This window comes from Trachemys scripta, chromosome 6 (genome assembly GCF_013100865.1).
Source record: "Trachemys scripta elegans isolate TJP31775 chromosome 6, CAS_Tse_1.0, whole genome shotgun sequence".
In the NCBI taxonomy this organism is placed as follows: domain Eukaryota; kingdom Metazoa; phylum Chordata; order Testudines; family Emydidae; genus Trachemys; species Trachemys scripta.
The window spans coordinates 34031530-34047074 of NC_048303.1; the positions used below are offsets into that span (position 1 = coordinate 34031530).

Consider the following 15545-nt stretch of genomic DNA (forward strand, 5'->3'; position numbering starts at 1 on the left):
GATAGTGTCACACAAGACAATACATTCAACTGTAATACTGTCTGGGTTCTGACACATTTCCTGACATACTTCATTGCTTAAGGGCGAACTTTTCCTCTCTCATTGGCACAGCAGATTTTTCCCTACATCTCCAAAAATGACATGGTCCATACACTGTATATCAAATAGCGCCAACATTTCAAACAATGGAATGGACACAGATTGATTGATTTATTGCCAGGAATTGCTAAGTAAGTTTCAGGAGGGATTTGCCATTCACAAATAACAGTCTTTAGAAATGGACGAATGGGGGCTATTTGAAATCCAGCTGCTACTAATGAACAAGGCACAGGTACAGGCGCAGGCCCACCTCCCCCCCCCACAAACACCCTCTCCCCTTCCCCCCCAAGCTGGGATTACGGCACAACAGTAATGACTGCACCAAAGCACACATCGGCTGTCAGCCCTCCCCCACTTGCCAAAGAAGTGTTATTCTGGTTAAAATAAAAAGCACATGCCTTGCCCTGCACAGTGATATGGAAGTAACCAACTGGTTCGCTGAGGCACAGGTTTTCACACTTGGGTGCCTGAAACCAGGGTGCCCTATTTAGGCCATGGAATAAAAGTGGCTTGATTTATTTCAGAGTTGCTGAGCTCCTACAGCTCCTGCTGACTTGAAGTAAAGTTTAGCCCTTCACTTATTTAGGAACCTAATTTGCAGATCCCAGTCTGAAAAATGCACAACAAACACACTGCTATGTATCTCTGAAGAACAACTGACTACCTCAACACAGCCTCTCCCACTACCATTCCCTCCCCTCTTATCCTACCCCTTCATTCTAACTCGGGCTTCCACCTCATTCATTGTATGCACTACATTCATGAGTGCTTCTGCTCCTCTCCCCATCCCACATGCCCGCTCTTGCTCACTGTCACAAGAGCAGGAGCCCCACCTCCACCTCCCAGTCAGCAGGATAGAACTGACCAAACAGCTGTTGGAGCCCTGGAGCCCAGAAGTTCCATGCTCTAAAGGCAGGCTCTGAGGTGTGTGTAGTATGATAGCTGTCATAAGGGGGCATTGCTGCACAAGCCCATTGGTTAGTGAGAGGGCTCTGTATTGTGTACACACACCAGGCTCTCTGAGTTTTAGAAAGTTTATTGCAAGCCAAATCTGTGTCACACATGAGGATAGTGCCCTGCCCTGTGAATCTGCCTATGTACAGCTGGCCACAAAGTTCCATGTGCTAACCAGCTCCCTGAACTGGGATGACCCTCTGCTACCACAGGGAATAGCCTTGATGAACCACATGCCAATGTTCCCAGCTAGGGTGACCAGATAGCAAGTGTGAAAAATCGGGACGGGGGTGGGGGTTAATAGGAGCCTATATAAGAAAAAGACCCCAAAATTGGGACTGTCCCCATAAAATTAGGACATCTGGTCACCCTATTCCCAGCTCAGTTACAAGCCACAACAGAGAAGCTGCATAGCTCCTTATTCACAAAATTGATGTCCCAGAGAAAGCCTGTGGCTGTGGCCCTCCCAGCGCTTCACACAGGAAACATCCCAGGGTCTATACAAAATGACTACATGCTTATTCTCTCATACAATGTAAGTGGGGTCTTAATAACACACAGAGATGTACGTCATTTGCTTTAACTGGAAAGCGATGCTGGAACAAGTGAGACAGGAAACAGCATTCCGGTACTCATCCCATTTGAAAGTCTGATTGCCCTGCATTCAGAAGGGCTGGATTGAGCTCTATTCATACAGGGGGAAGGCACTCACACAAGTACGCTGTTCTCTTTTATTCTGGTTGAGAAAAACATGGCTAATTACATGACACTAATACGGTGTGACACAGAGTGAGTGCAGCAGAATGGTACAATATGATGCTCAACTATGCTTCTGAGCCTGATTTCCTGTCCTCGTGCTGAATAACTCCTCAGCTCATTCTGAGGGGAGAGATAAACTGGCTGGCATTAAGGCAAGGTCTTTGACACATGCCTGCTAGCACTGCTGAGCAGTGATTCAAACCCAGCAGCGTTCGCTTCACTGTGCTAGCACATGCAGAAGTAATAGACCAACAAAGGTGGTTAAAATGAATGGTTCAACTTAAAATAGATTCTTTCATAAAAAAAAACCTGGAGCGTTATGGCCTAAAACATGCATTGATGTTTCAATAAACTGCTTCTTTACTTTACGGTTGGGAAAATATGAATGGGTAACTTGCATGCATATCAAGCATTGGAAATAGGACTAGATCACATTAACAAACTGTTAATGCAGATCAGCAAGATCCAGGCAGCCCATAAGAGGCTTGTGCAGGGTAGACTCATACCCCAAGTTGTTATGAGCAAAATGTTCCTGTAGACAAGCCCTTAGTCTTAATAATATCGCCTCCAGAGTTTCTTACATTCTTTAAACCTCTGCTGTAATCTGTATTATACTGTAGCGGGGCGGCCTGGCTCCCAGGTGCCCCAGGAAGGGACGAGCCCGAACAGCTGCCAGAGTGGGCGGAGCCACTGCGGCCTGTCCCCGCCCCCCGGAAGTCAAGGGGTGGGACAGGAAGTATAAAGGCCAGGCCACAGTGCTCAGTAGCTGGCTGGCAGCAGGAGAGGACAGACTCTGGTGCCAGAGCTCCCGCGGGCCTAAGCCTGCCGAGAGCCCGGTATCCTGAGGAGGACTGGCCGAGCCTGCCGAGAGCCCGGTATCCTGAGGAGGACTGGCCGCGCCTGCCGAGAGCCCGGTATCCTGAGGAGGACTGGCCGCGCCTGCCGAGAGCCCGGTATCCTGAGGAGGACTGGCCGCGCCTGCTGAGAGCCCGGTATCCAGAGGAGCGGTCTGAGCTTCCCCCCGCCGAGGGCCCAGAGGGAGCGACAAACCTACCTGGTGCTCGGGGCCCGGAGGAGCCCATGATCTGCGACCCAGCAGACGAAACTCAGGAGGAACAGGTACCCATGGAGGAGGAGATGGGAAGTGGCCTGGGGATAGCAGACCCCGAACCCATGTCAGTGTGTTGCAATCAGGATCCCCACTGACTGCGCGACAGACGGACGGCTGCGGATAGGGCCCCGGGCTGGAACACAGTGGAGTGGGTGGGCCTGTGTTCCCCCCTGCCACCCCGCGCTGGGTGGCAGTCTCTCCTCCTCCTTGTCCAAGGGGCCTGGGCCTCTGACAGACTGTTTGTTTGCTGCCCCGCCCTGCCCTAGGGCCTGGGCTAACCCAAACTGACCCAGCCCCTGCTACAAGGCCTGGGCCGCTGATTGACTATTGGTTTGCTGCCCCGCCCTGATCCAGGGCCGGGGCTGTTAATTGTGTGCTCAGCCCCTGCCCAAAGGTCTGGGCTTAACTGTTATTAGCTTTGTAGCGGGGCGGCCTGGCTTCCAGGCGCCCCAGGAAGGGACGAGCCCCACCCCGGAACTACTACATATACACGGCAATATTTTTGAACGGGCATGGAAACCCTGTTAAATTTTGGGATAATGTGTATTTCTGGTTTTCTAGCTAGCATACGTGCTTACCTGGTCTCATCACTATAGCATCTGAGTGCTTCCTAATCTTTACAGGTCTACCCCAGGGATCGGCAACCTTTGGCACGCGGGTCGCCAGGGTAAGCACCCTGGTGGGCTGGGCTGGGCCGGTTTCTATACCTGCCGCATCCGCAGGTTCGACAGATCGCGGCTCCAACAGGCCGCGGTTTGCCGCTCCAGGCCATTGGGGGCAGTGGGAAGCAGCGCGGTCCAAGGGATGTGCCGAACCTGCGGACGCAGCAGGTAAACAAACCGGCCCGGCCAGCCAGGGTGCTTACTCTGGCGAACCGCGTGTCAAAGGTTGCCGATTCCTGGTCTACCCTGTGCGGAAGGGAAGTACAAGCATAGGGAACTGCAGCAGAGAAGTCTGTAGTGCAGCAGCATTTGAACCCAAGTCCCAGAGTAGTGCTGTTATCACTGGATTATCTTTAATGGCAGTGAGTAGCTGGAAGACAGATTTGCAGCCTGGCCGTGGTGGGTTTTGAACTATTTCGCTCTCTGCTGCTTGAATTTCCTGTCTTCTTCCTTGTTACATTTGCTGATTTCGCTGACATCTTTTTTTGCCAGCAGGAATCCAGGCACTTTCCTTCATCCCTCATTGAGGGGTTTTGTTATGTTTTTAAATATGGCAAACCGGCTCAAAAATGTGCACAGCTAGAAAATAAACGGAAGGGTTGTCCAGTCAGCACTGTGTTCCCTAGCAGCTGTCACTTTTTGTTTTAGTCATGGCAAAGAAGGTTAGTGGCTGAATTGCCACTGAATTGAGAATAGCGAAGAGTCGTCTTATCAGTTTCAGAACTATATTCAACTCCAACAGTAACAACTGGCTGCTGTAACACTGGGACTTCATTTTGGTCTTATTCTTCTGCTTGCCTAGTCTGTGGCATTACCAGCACAGAGACTGACAGGGTTCCTTCAGAGAAGGAAAGAAATAAAAGATTAGATTCGCTCCTGCTGGCTCAGGGAGGTATTTTCACCTAGTGGGGTCTTGCAGGGATTGGTTCTTGATCCTACGCTATTTATCAATGACTTGGAAGAAAACAAAATCATCAAGTTTGCAGATGACCCCAAAATGGGGGGATTGGTAAATAATGAAGAGGACTGGTCACTGATACAGGATGCACTTAGTAAGCTGGGTGTAATCAAACAACATGTGATTCAAGACAGTCAAATGTAAAGCTGTACAACTAGAAACAAAGAATATAGGCCATACATACAGCATGGTGGGAGGCAGAGTCACTGAAAAAGATTTGGGGGCCATAGTGGATAAAGAGATAAACATGAGCTTCCAGTGCGACACTGTAACCAAAATTATTAATGTCATTGTTGGATGCCTAACCAGGGGAATCTTGAATAGGGGTAGAGAGATTATTTGTTACAGGTGTGACTGCTGCTGGAATACTGTCCCATTCTGCTGGCCACAATTCAAGGAGGTTGATAAATTAGAGAGGGGTCACAGAACAGCCCATGAGCATGATTAAAGAATTAGAAAACAAGTGTTAGCCTCAAGCAGGGATGTTCCTAGGGGCCCCCCTTAACATTTTTTTATACAGGTGAAATCTGGTTACAGTGAACATCAAGGGCAGCTGCTGGCCACAGGTTAAATATTGATAGCACCCAGTTGTATAATTATAATTTTGTTATATTATATTGTAGTTCTTTTTTATATTTATAATGAAGTTCATATAATTAAAAAAAAAAACGTAACTGATCACAATCAGTGTCGCAACGCTTACATTCTGATATCTACCTTCCTGGACTTCCTTGCAGCAGACTCACTTCCCGCTACCCTTGGTGGATTTAAAAAAAATGTAATTATACATTCACATCACTGAGAGCCCACATCTCGGTAACTGGAGGGCCTATATGTGCCCAGTGCTGCGGGACCCCAGAAGCCTCCAGCATGGAGGAGGGGCTCTAAGATCTGTTTTCTCTGGGGGCTGGGAGTGGGAGGGGAGGCAGAAAAGCAGATGGATGGAGGACTCCAGTCCTGGTGGGTGGTGGAGAGAGCAGAGTTGTGGGATCCCAGGTCCTTGTACTGCAGGGCGGGGGACCCCAAGGCTGGAGAGCTGAAAGGCAAGGAGGACCCTGAGGCAGGGGTTGATAAGGGCTGGCCCTGGCCTGGAGGTGGCATTGGAGGACCCCACTCAGTGCTGGGAGAGGGGAGAAAGGGCAGTGGAAGGAGGAGGTGTGGGGCACTGGGGGGACACCAGTGCCGGGTGACGGGCGAGGGATGATGGAGACTACTGGCTGGCACTCACCTGTGCTGGGGTGAGGGGGCCCCCTGTGCTGGTGGAGTGTCCCACTGGAAAAGGTCAGCCTGCTCTGGCACTAGTGGTTGGGGGTGCACTAGGACCCTGCAGTGGCAGGCGATGCTGGGAGCTGGCAGAGCAGAGTGGGCTGGCGCTGGGTCACTTGCTGCTGCTACTGCAGAGACTGAGCCCGCGGGCAAGAAATAAATGGCCGGGCCAGTGAGTGTGGGGTTCAGGACTGATCCCTGCTGCTGCCACCACCAAGCCCCCCACGAGCACTCCCAGGCTGCCTTGCCCTTCCCCCGTGTCCCTCTTAACTGTGGGGCCACTCCAAAGAGTGGGGCCTGGGGCGGTTTCCCGGGTCTGCCTTATGGACGGGACCTCTCTGGCCTCAAGAAACAGTCTATTTAGTTTAGTAAAGAGAAGGTTAAGGGGTGACTTGATTACAATTTTTAAGTACCTACCTGAGGAACAAATATTTGATAATTGGTTCTTCAATCTAGCACAAAAAGGTGTAACACAAGCCAAGGCTGGAAGCTGAAGCTAGACAAATTCAGACGGGAAATAAGGCATCCATTTTTTAACAGTAAGGGTAATTAACCATTGGAACAATTTACCAAGAGTTGCGATGATTCTACATTACTGGCAAGTTTTAAATTAAGATTGGCTTGTTCCCTACATACTATGCTCTAGACATTATTTTGGGGATGCTCCATGGCCTGTGTTATACAGGCGGTCAGACTGGCTGATCACAATGGTCCTGTCTAGCCTTGAAATCTATGAATTTCTTCCTTAGTGAAGTTAGCATTGGTTTTTCATCAGTACTTTAACAACCACTGTGATACTATCCATTTAGACAAAGAGTTGTCTGGTGAATATTTAACTAGAGGAACTCTCAATTTATAGCTCCACTAAGGAAACTCAAAGTGTTCTCAGATCTTTTTAAGATGAGCCCTTTCTTTCTCTGGATCCATTCCGAATTCCACTGAAGTCAGTGGCAATTCCAACTATTTTCAATGGAATCGAGAACAAGCCCTATCTTTTGAAGTGTTTAGCACCTTACTGGATTAGATCTTTTATGGAATGTTGTCTTTGATGGGATAACCTCTCTGTTTAATTGACCCCCCCTAATTTACTTCTTGTTATTCGGTATATAATATGGTCCTGGAAATGTACGAATCTAATTCTTATTGCATTCATTTGTATCTTAAAATATGTTGTTACTGATGGCACTTACTATGTACAATAAACTTTATTTGCAAAAGAAAGTCGAGTACAGGATCTAGGCAGAATCAACCCATGCTTTTATTTCCATTGCATATAAAAATTTCATATGAAGGTATCGATGTACAGTACTACTCCATAGGCTGTAAGAGAGGCTAAGAAACCATTGAAAGACTAATCATTTGCAATGTTCACACAAGTTGCCAGTCTAAAGACATACCCAAAGGAAAAACCAAACTAAAACAATAACAAAAATTGTTCAGGATTTCTGTTATTATAGTGTCCCTTTTATACTGTTTAAAACAAAAGCAATCAAATTCCTTTGGGCCAGGGCTGCTAAAATCTACAGTTTGTGTCAAAAAGGAGGCTCTGTTTTTCCTTGAAAAAGAATCTCTCCTTTCACTGAACAGTCACATGTTACAAGGGCTGGGCATCAATGGAATGGAAAAGAAATAGCTATCTTACACTAGCAACTTAATTGCTATCAGGAGTCCTAACTGGCCTACAGCAACTGTGGTGTTTAAGTGGCAAGGGATGCTTAGGAGAGTCCAATTCTGCAAAACTAATACTAGTGTTATTTAAAGGGTTACAGTCATCCTTTACACCTAGTGCATCTACACTAGGCACATGTGTACAAAAGCCTTAGGTACATCTACAAAAGAGGAAAGCTTTGGCTGCTTGTAACACTAATATTAATGTTGGAAACATTTCCAAGATTTCAAGTTGTCTTTTGCCCTACTCTATGGATTATGGTTATACAGTGGTGTACTGTACTTCCTGTACATCTAAATAAGGAAGGAACATGAAGGACAGTTGTCAAAATAATAATGCACATGAATTCTGATTAATTCATTTTCCTATGTCCCTAAGAGCCAAATGAGTTATTACAACTGTCCCATGTGTATCGCACATTTGTGCAGTGCTGTTTCAAATGATTGTGTTAACTTCAAAAAGGGAACAACAGGTAATGGCTGAAGTAATCCCTGATTATAGTCTTCAAAAGTGGAAAGAAAACCATCAGGTAGACAATGCAATTACACTACTGTAGGTATAGAAAAGCTTGACTTTCAAATGGGGCCATGAATGAAAACAGGTTGTAGTATTGTACATACTAGCTTGTGCCTGTGACCCAATTAATTAACTACTAAAAATATTGTAGGAATGCCCAGCCCTAGCCCCATAACTACCTTACTTTCAAATGCAGCAAAACAGAAGAAAATATTGTTCAAAGTTAAGGCACAGCCCTGGGACCAAAGACCTGCAGCTTTTTTATTTATATATCTTTATGTATTTTATAGTTTTTCTCAAATCTTCCATAAACAAGCTCTAAGGTGACATAGAATATATTACAGGAGAAAAAATGTACAAGGAGTATGTATACATAATATTCATTCTCTCACCAAGAGTTTCCAAATATAGCAACACCAACCTGTCAAGGATGATGTTATAATAAGAACTGATAATTTACAATTAACATTACAGTATGTACATTACAATAAATACATGGTTGTAAACAGAGACAAACAAGACTGTATTACAGGTAAGGTCATTTGGTGAGAAAAATGCATGGCACAAAATAAAATAAATAATGCATTTTAAAAGAATTGTCAAAGCTTTCTGTAAAATCCATTTCATTCAAGTTTTTTTTTAAAACCTTTTGAATGCAATTTGTTCTACCTGTATTCACTCATAATTTTTAACAATAATGCAAAAAAACCCAATTAAAAATAACAAACACAGCATTACTGACTAAAGTAACTTGCAAGCTAAAGTGTACTCTTATAAGCAAATGCAGGTTTTTCTTTTTTTTCCATTCAGTACCCAACGCATTGCACTTTCTTATGGCAAAAATATTTAGAAACATGTAAAGCCACTTGTAAATTGTATTATTTTTAAAGCAGTGTGCAATGCTAAAGCACACTTTGGCAAAGAAAAAAAAAAAGATTGTACAGTGCATTAGATCCCTGGCTCTAAGAAATCAGATCTTTTTCTATTATTTGATTGTCCATGTGTATGGGTGTATATTTCACAATATGGTGGCATTTTCTTTAAGCCTGTTTGTTTTCAATTAGTGCAGATGTAAAACCCTTTCAGGTCCATATTGATTTTTGGAATTTATATTGCTTTTTTTTTCATGTTTAAGATTCCAGGCACTCTTGGGGATTGAAAGGATTTTTAGATGGGAGTGGGGACTCAGGGGGAGATGGTGAGGGAAAGAAATGAGCCTGAAGCTCCTTTCAGCATGGCAAAATCTCTCCATTCACTTTCCCCCTTTGGTATCTTCTCAGATAAAGCCCTTTCGGGGCTAAAGGCAGGTAAACCTACAACCTGGAGATAGAAAAATGCAAAATGCACTAAAAGCTAAAATATTATCCAAAAGTTTTTAAATGGGTTTGTATCCTAGATCTCTGAAATTGGTATACCCCTTATTCATTTCCTATACATTCACTGGTTCAACTGAACTCAAGCAAAGGAAATAAGTGCCATTTCCATTTCATCTTGTCAAAAAGTCACGTATGCCTTGTCATTTGATCAGAATTTGTGACAGAAGGAATCTATTTGTTTTCCTAGGCAACTATTCCCAATCTTACTCATCAAAATTAGTCTTAATAAAGAGTCAACCCATAGGAGATAAATTCCTTCCCACTACACATGACCTATCAGTAGAAATGCATAATGACAAGCATGACTCTATAAAACCTCTTTTTCCTTCCAAGTTACTGAAGGCTTAGGTACTGACCAGATTTAAAAGTAGAATCCTTTCAGCACAACTTGGACATAGGAAGAGAAACATTTTGAAATTCTGAAGTAATGTGGGGGGAAATCCAAACCTTTCCAAGCATTACTGACTTGTTTTTTTAAAAAAAAAAAACCTTATGATCTGGCTCTTCATGCAAGGAAAAGGAGTTCTGAAAAATATGCTAAAGGTTATTTTTTAAAGACACACACACGTACTTCTGAGGTGAGCATGTGCTCCAGCTAAACAGAAATTACTGCCCAAACTGCTGACACAAAATAAGTTTTAAGGGAGACAAAATAGGAAAAATTCTACTCTTTTGCCACAGCAAATAGGTTGTTCTTATTTAGTGAACTTCAGTTCTCAGCCTCAGAGTGATATTCTAATGGAACTAATTGTATTAAGCAAAGAGAAGTGTTATGTTTATATAAAAAGATGGTTCATCACTTTTTCATACTGGGCCCACTCCTGCAATTCCTGACTTGAGTGGTCCCATTGGTTTCAGTGGGACTACCTGTGGGAGTAAGAGTGGAGTTGCAGGGTCAGCTCCACTGTGAGGACAAAAGTAGACTTCTGTTGTTTGTCTGAAAAAATTATAATAAAAAGAAACATAAAATGAATTCCATCCTATTAAAAGGGTTTCCTGCAACATAAACAAAAATATTTCATGGAAGTCATTGGTATATAAAACAATGGATTTTTACAGCTCAAATCAATGCTATAAAAATCTAACGTGCAAAACTAAAATAAAATAAAATCTATAACTAGATAACTAGAAGTATTATCCAGTGTTGCACAGATTTGTACTGAAAACTTGCAAGTTACTCTTTGGAAAAAATAACCAGCGGCAGATGAAGTTCTGAAGGTGTTTTTTTCTTTAAATATAATACCTCAATACATTTAATAATAAAAGTAAGCTCTACAAAAGATCTCTGTTTTACATATAATACAAAATGCAGAGGTCAGTGTAACCCACTTGGTGACACTTTCTTTATTTTTTTTCAGTCATGTATTAGGAAGACTTGAAATTAGAAAATTATGCAATTTCCACAGCTCATCTTCCTACAGGTAACAGATTCATGTTGTGTCCCATTATTCATGTGCATTTGTTTTCCATTAGGAACCTCAGTTCATTCTCTGGCTGTTTTCTTAAAACTCTGATGATGAATGTTACTCAATGCCTTGCTTGTAAAATAAAAACAAAACACCCAATGCACACCAGCCTTTTGCTGGTAGGCTGTATTCCTCTGAAACCACTTTAGAGACCTGATTTCGTCAATCTAATCTGCCAAATGGAGATCTTATTAAGATGCTGTTCATGGATGTTTTCCCCTTTGCTCTCTGATGCCATGGAGGTGAAATTGTGGTTACAATATTCCTGAGTGCCAAACTGAGTAATTAAGGTCAGTTTTGATCAACAAATGTCCTGGCAGGTGACAGTGAGGTGTGACCATGGTTGTGGCATGTGATATGCACTTTGGAAACCATTTTCTGATTAAAAAAAAAAGAGAGAGAGAGAGAAAGAAACTGAGTCTTCACACTGTTACGTGTCAGGAGAATGATCTTCCTCTAGTACGCAAGGTTCTGGGTGGCTCTCCTCCCCTTCCACTTCTTCGCCTACTTGCTCGTCAAGAGGAATTTCAGTGGATTCTGAGTCCTGGGTGCAAAGAGTCTTGGAGTCACTGAAGCTGGTGTCTTCTTCCACTTGACTTCCACTGTCCTTTTCAGTGTCTGATTCACCATCTTCCTCCAACGTTAGTTCAAACTGGAATTTTTCAGTTTGGCCCTGCCGACCCTCTTCCTGGTCATCAGGTGCAGGAGAAGGACTCTGAGGGATTGTGCTCTGGTACCATTCACGATTGTCCTCCAGGGTATCCAAGATATCCTGGGCATCAGGGTGAACAAGATCTGCCCATGTCTCCCAGAGAGGATGAACAATGTAGTCTATAAACCCCACCTGTTCCAAGTAATGTCACAATACAAAATTAGGATGAGTACCTTATTCCCAAGAAAAAATGCACATATAGGTTATAAAACAAAAGAGAAATAATAGAGGCTCCTGATGTTCATTCCTTCCCAGAAGAACACAGTACAATGTCTGAGCATACTATTGTCAGAAACAGGCGTGCTGGATACCCTATCTTTAAGAAGGCTGAAAAGAAGCCATGCTATTCTATGTAGAAAATGGGCTTTTGTAGCATTCTCAACAGATTGCAGTGCTCCAGGCTGAATCTGTAGCTTTTTATTTTGTATTAATGGGAGATGGATATTGGAAAGGGTTTATTTTTAAATCTAATTCCCAACAACTTATTCTTATCTCTTGAGCTGAACAGCTGTTTTACATATGATTATGCTATTAAAGGGAAGCTTAATGAAAAGATGTATCGTATTCCTCCTTATAGCACGTCCCACATTACAGAACAGTGCCATGCTGGAGCTCTTTGGCCCACACACAGCTATTTTTAATGGTAGGAAATCTCAACTCCTCTTAAAAGCTGAATTAATTAATGTGGAAAAATTCAACAACATACATCCAGAAACCCATGCAAATAAAACAAATCAAGTGACTAAGATCCAAGTTTATCAATTAGAATGTATTGGCATGTTATCTCATTACTTATTCAAATGGATTACCTGTGATTTCTCTACAGATGCATTGTGCTTATCACACATGGGACTTATCTCCATGCCCCTCTCTCTTTCCCGGTCTCCCTGACGAAAGAACTCTTCCATTATTCTGTCGGTCCACTGGCGGTAGAGCTGGAGTGGCTTGGTTGGATTGCTTAGATCTGCACAGTGTACCATATTCTGTAAAACCTAAAATGGACAAATATATATTATCTACTGAGCACCGCCTGTGTTATTAACACTAGAGACAAAAGGCTCTTTTTTCCATTTACACATTTGGTGGCTGTGAAACAGAATCTTGAAAATACAGGTAGCGCAGCATTTATTCTGTACAGCAAAAGCTGGATGTGCCTATGTGTGTTTTTCACATTTCCATTAATAGCCACAAATTATCTCACTTCTACAGCTTCTGTCTATATTAAGAGGTAGAAAATGTTTAAGTGCAAGGCTGATCAGGTTCAAAGATGCTTAGAGGTTAGGCCATAGCAAATTAAACCCAGAAAAAGTAGTTTCCTAGCTCAAAGCTCAACCAAAGAACTGGTCAATGCCCAACAGAATGTGATATTGAATGGAAATATGGCCCTTCCGGCTAATGAACACATTTGAAAGGAAAGGGAGAGTGTAATGAGGTGAGAATGGGGACAGAATTAAATGAGATGAACACCCACATAGGACTGGGGAGACAAACCTAGTAAATGAAAGCTAGTGACTATTTTTCAGCATGGATAATCTTACCTGAATTCTGTCTGAATAGTTATCAAGAAGTAGAACTCCAGAACTTGTCACTTTCTTGGTTTCAACCATAGTTTTCAAATCAGCCAACAGATTCATATGTTTAGACATGTCTGTTGCAAGCACCTTGAAGGCGAACACAAAGCATTAGTAACTAAAATGATTGAATGACAGCCACCAAATCATGAAGAGATACAGGTTTATGTTGTTGTTTTTTTGACGGGAGGTATGGGGGGAACCATGATCCACACATATGACTATATAATTTTTTTTCCTAACTAGGGTTCCCCATGCCGTAAAGGCTGTTGGTTGTGCCAGCCTTTAGTTTTAACTCAAAAGAAACCCAACATACATGCTTTATACCTAATGCAATTTTCACTGCATTGCCTGCATTATGTGCCTGAGTGTATATAATGTACCAGAAATCTATCTAAGGTTTCTTTTATTAATGGAATCTGAATGCATTAGAAGTGGGAAATTCAAGCTGTAACTCACAATGTCAATGACCATTTTCCTCAGTGATTGTCTTTGTTTTTTGGTCAGATTCTGGAAAATGTCACAATTCTCCTCCTGTAGCAACTTGAAACCCACAGCTAAATGATGGTTCTCCAATACCGATGAGTCATTGTACATCAAGGCAAGTTCAGAGTCTGCAAGACAGTCACGAGGCAGAATGTTAACAAAGCTTGTGTTTCCCTCCAGGTTATTTTTTGATTTTTCAGATTCCCAAGACAGCTGAAAAGCACATATTACTCTAATATTTACAACAGTCCTTCTCTTCATCCCTGCAGGCTGCAGGTCAAACTAACCCCTTCCTAGATTTACCATTTGGAATCTCATGAGATGGTAACGCAGAAAAGTGAGTTCATAATATTTTTAACAGAATTTAGAGATACACTTTTGTTCCTTCTATTTTTTAACTATCTGTATTGGCTTGCACAGGAAACAAGCTTTGTGTAACCCAGAGACTATCGGAACTGATGAAGTAAACTTAAAACCCCAGAAAACCCTAACAAACTGAGGCAAAGTACGGGGAACAAGCATAAAGAATCAGATCAGTACTTTCAGAACCCATCCCACATGTGCAGCACTCACACCTTCTAACACAATATTATTAAAGTTAACTTGCATCTGCCTACAACTCAGAGCCAGAAAAACAAAGCTAAGGATTTGCCCTGGTTTAAGCATGTAGCAAACAGCTTAATTTTCAATGTATGCATTTCAACAATCTCAGGCACTCTGAGGAGTAAAGGGGTCATTAGTATATGAAAACAGCATGTTTTGGGAGGAGGGTGACAGGATAATACCAGCGGTGCTTCTCAATATTCTCTTGGGAGAACCATATAGTTTGAAAGCCCTAAGCAGTGACCTGGCCCAATAACTGAATTGCATGCAACTCACTAGTAGTGACAGGATGCTTCTTTTTCAAATGTGAGTATTCTTAACTCGGTCTATACAGCAGTGAAAATAAAGGGGCTCATGTACCCTCTTAGCACATCCAGGAACAACTTGTACTTAGATATACGCAAAAGTCTGCATGCATCTACTTAGGCCAACTAACCAGCCTACTTTGAAAATGAAGAGCATATTTTATTCCATTTACGCAGGAGCACAGCTGGATTATATACACACAACCATTTACATGCCTTTGAGTATATGGCCTATAATGATTGCATTATTGAAAAAGAATACTTTGTATGCAATCACACTTGTCATTTATTGACATTAATTTCTGTTTATTACAGTTTCTGTATCCTAAATCTAGCTGTGCATCAGTCTATTCTACTCTTTCTCCTCGTTATCTTCTTTTGTAGACACTATAGTCTAAAATCCCTTCAGCTCAATGGGGTTGCACATGAAGGCTCTTGTGTTCAGATTTCAGGAGCCTCATTATGTATTCTCCTGCTGTCTCACTCTCCTGTACTGAACACGTGAATCTTGTGATTCAGGAAATCCTTCCTCTACCTTTCTTTGCCTTGAAGGCAGAAAAGCCATAATAGCAGAGAAGAAAGAGACCTTGTTTGTCAACCAACAGCCCTTTCATCTTTCACAGAAAATTCTGTAAGCGTGTTTATTTGCTATTTTTCCAAGAAGGAACGTGGAAAATTGTAGAAAAATCAGCCTTTCTGGAGGCCAAGGCTGTAAGGAGTGCTCAACACTACTGTTACTCAGAAAGGTTGAGGCCCTGTGGGTGGTTTGATTTTGTTAACATTTGTAATTGCTGTGGAAGAAGGGGAAAGTACCCACGTTATTCGATATAACAATCTTGTTAGCGGCTCCCGGTATGTTTGTGAGAAAAGATTGAAGAAAACTGTATGGCTTTATATAGTTGCTCTCCCTCAGGGGTTACGATTGAGGGGGAGCACCTTAATTCCCACAGCTACAAAGGACCTTTGCCAAAGAAGCTGGTCAGGGGGTGCAGAGAGTCTGTCTCTCCTCTCAGTGCCCTAGCCACATCCCTC

The 15545-nt window shown here is 42.8% G+C and overlaps 1 protein-coding gene across 6 annotated transcripts in view; it reads right to left on the bottom strand.

Moving 5' to 3' along the window:
• Positions 1–7043: 7043 nt before the first annotated feature.
• Positions 7044–15545, bottom strand: part of PDE4D (phosphodiesterase 4D) — a 648504-nt gene continuing 640002 nt past the window's right edge. For 5 of the 6 annotated variants that reach the window (XM_034773681.1, XM_034773683.1, XM_034773682.1 and 2 more), the window contains 4 exons: positions 13579–13733; positions 13087–13209; positions 12358–12540; positions 7044–11680 (listed from right to left, as the gene is read on the bottom strand). In XM_034773681.1, coding sequence (XP_034629572.1) covers positions 11267–11680; positions 12358–12540; positions 13087–13209; positions 13579–13733 — 875 coding nt within the window. In that variant the 3' untranslated portion in view covers positions 7044–11266. The remainder of the gene's footprint in view (positions 11681–12357; positions 12541–13086; positions 13210–13578; positions 13734–15545) is intronic. The other variant, XM_034773684.1, reaches the window with a different exon arrangement.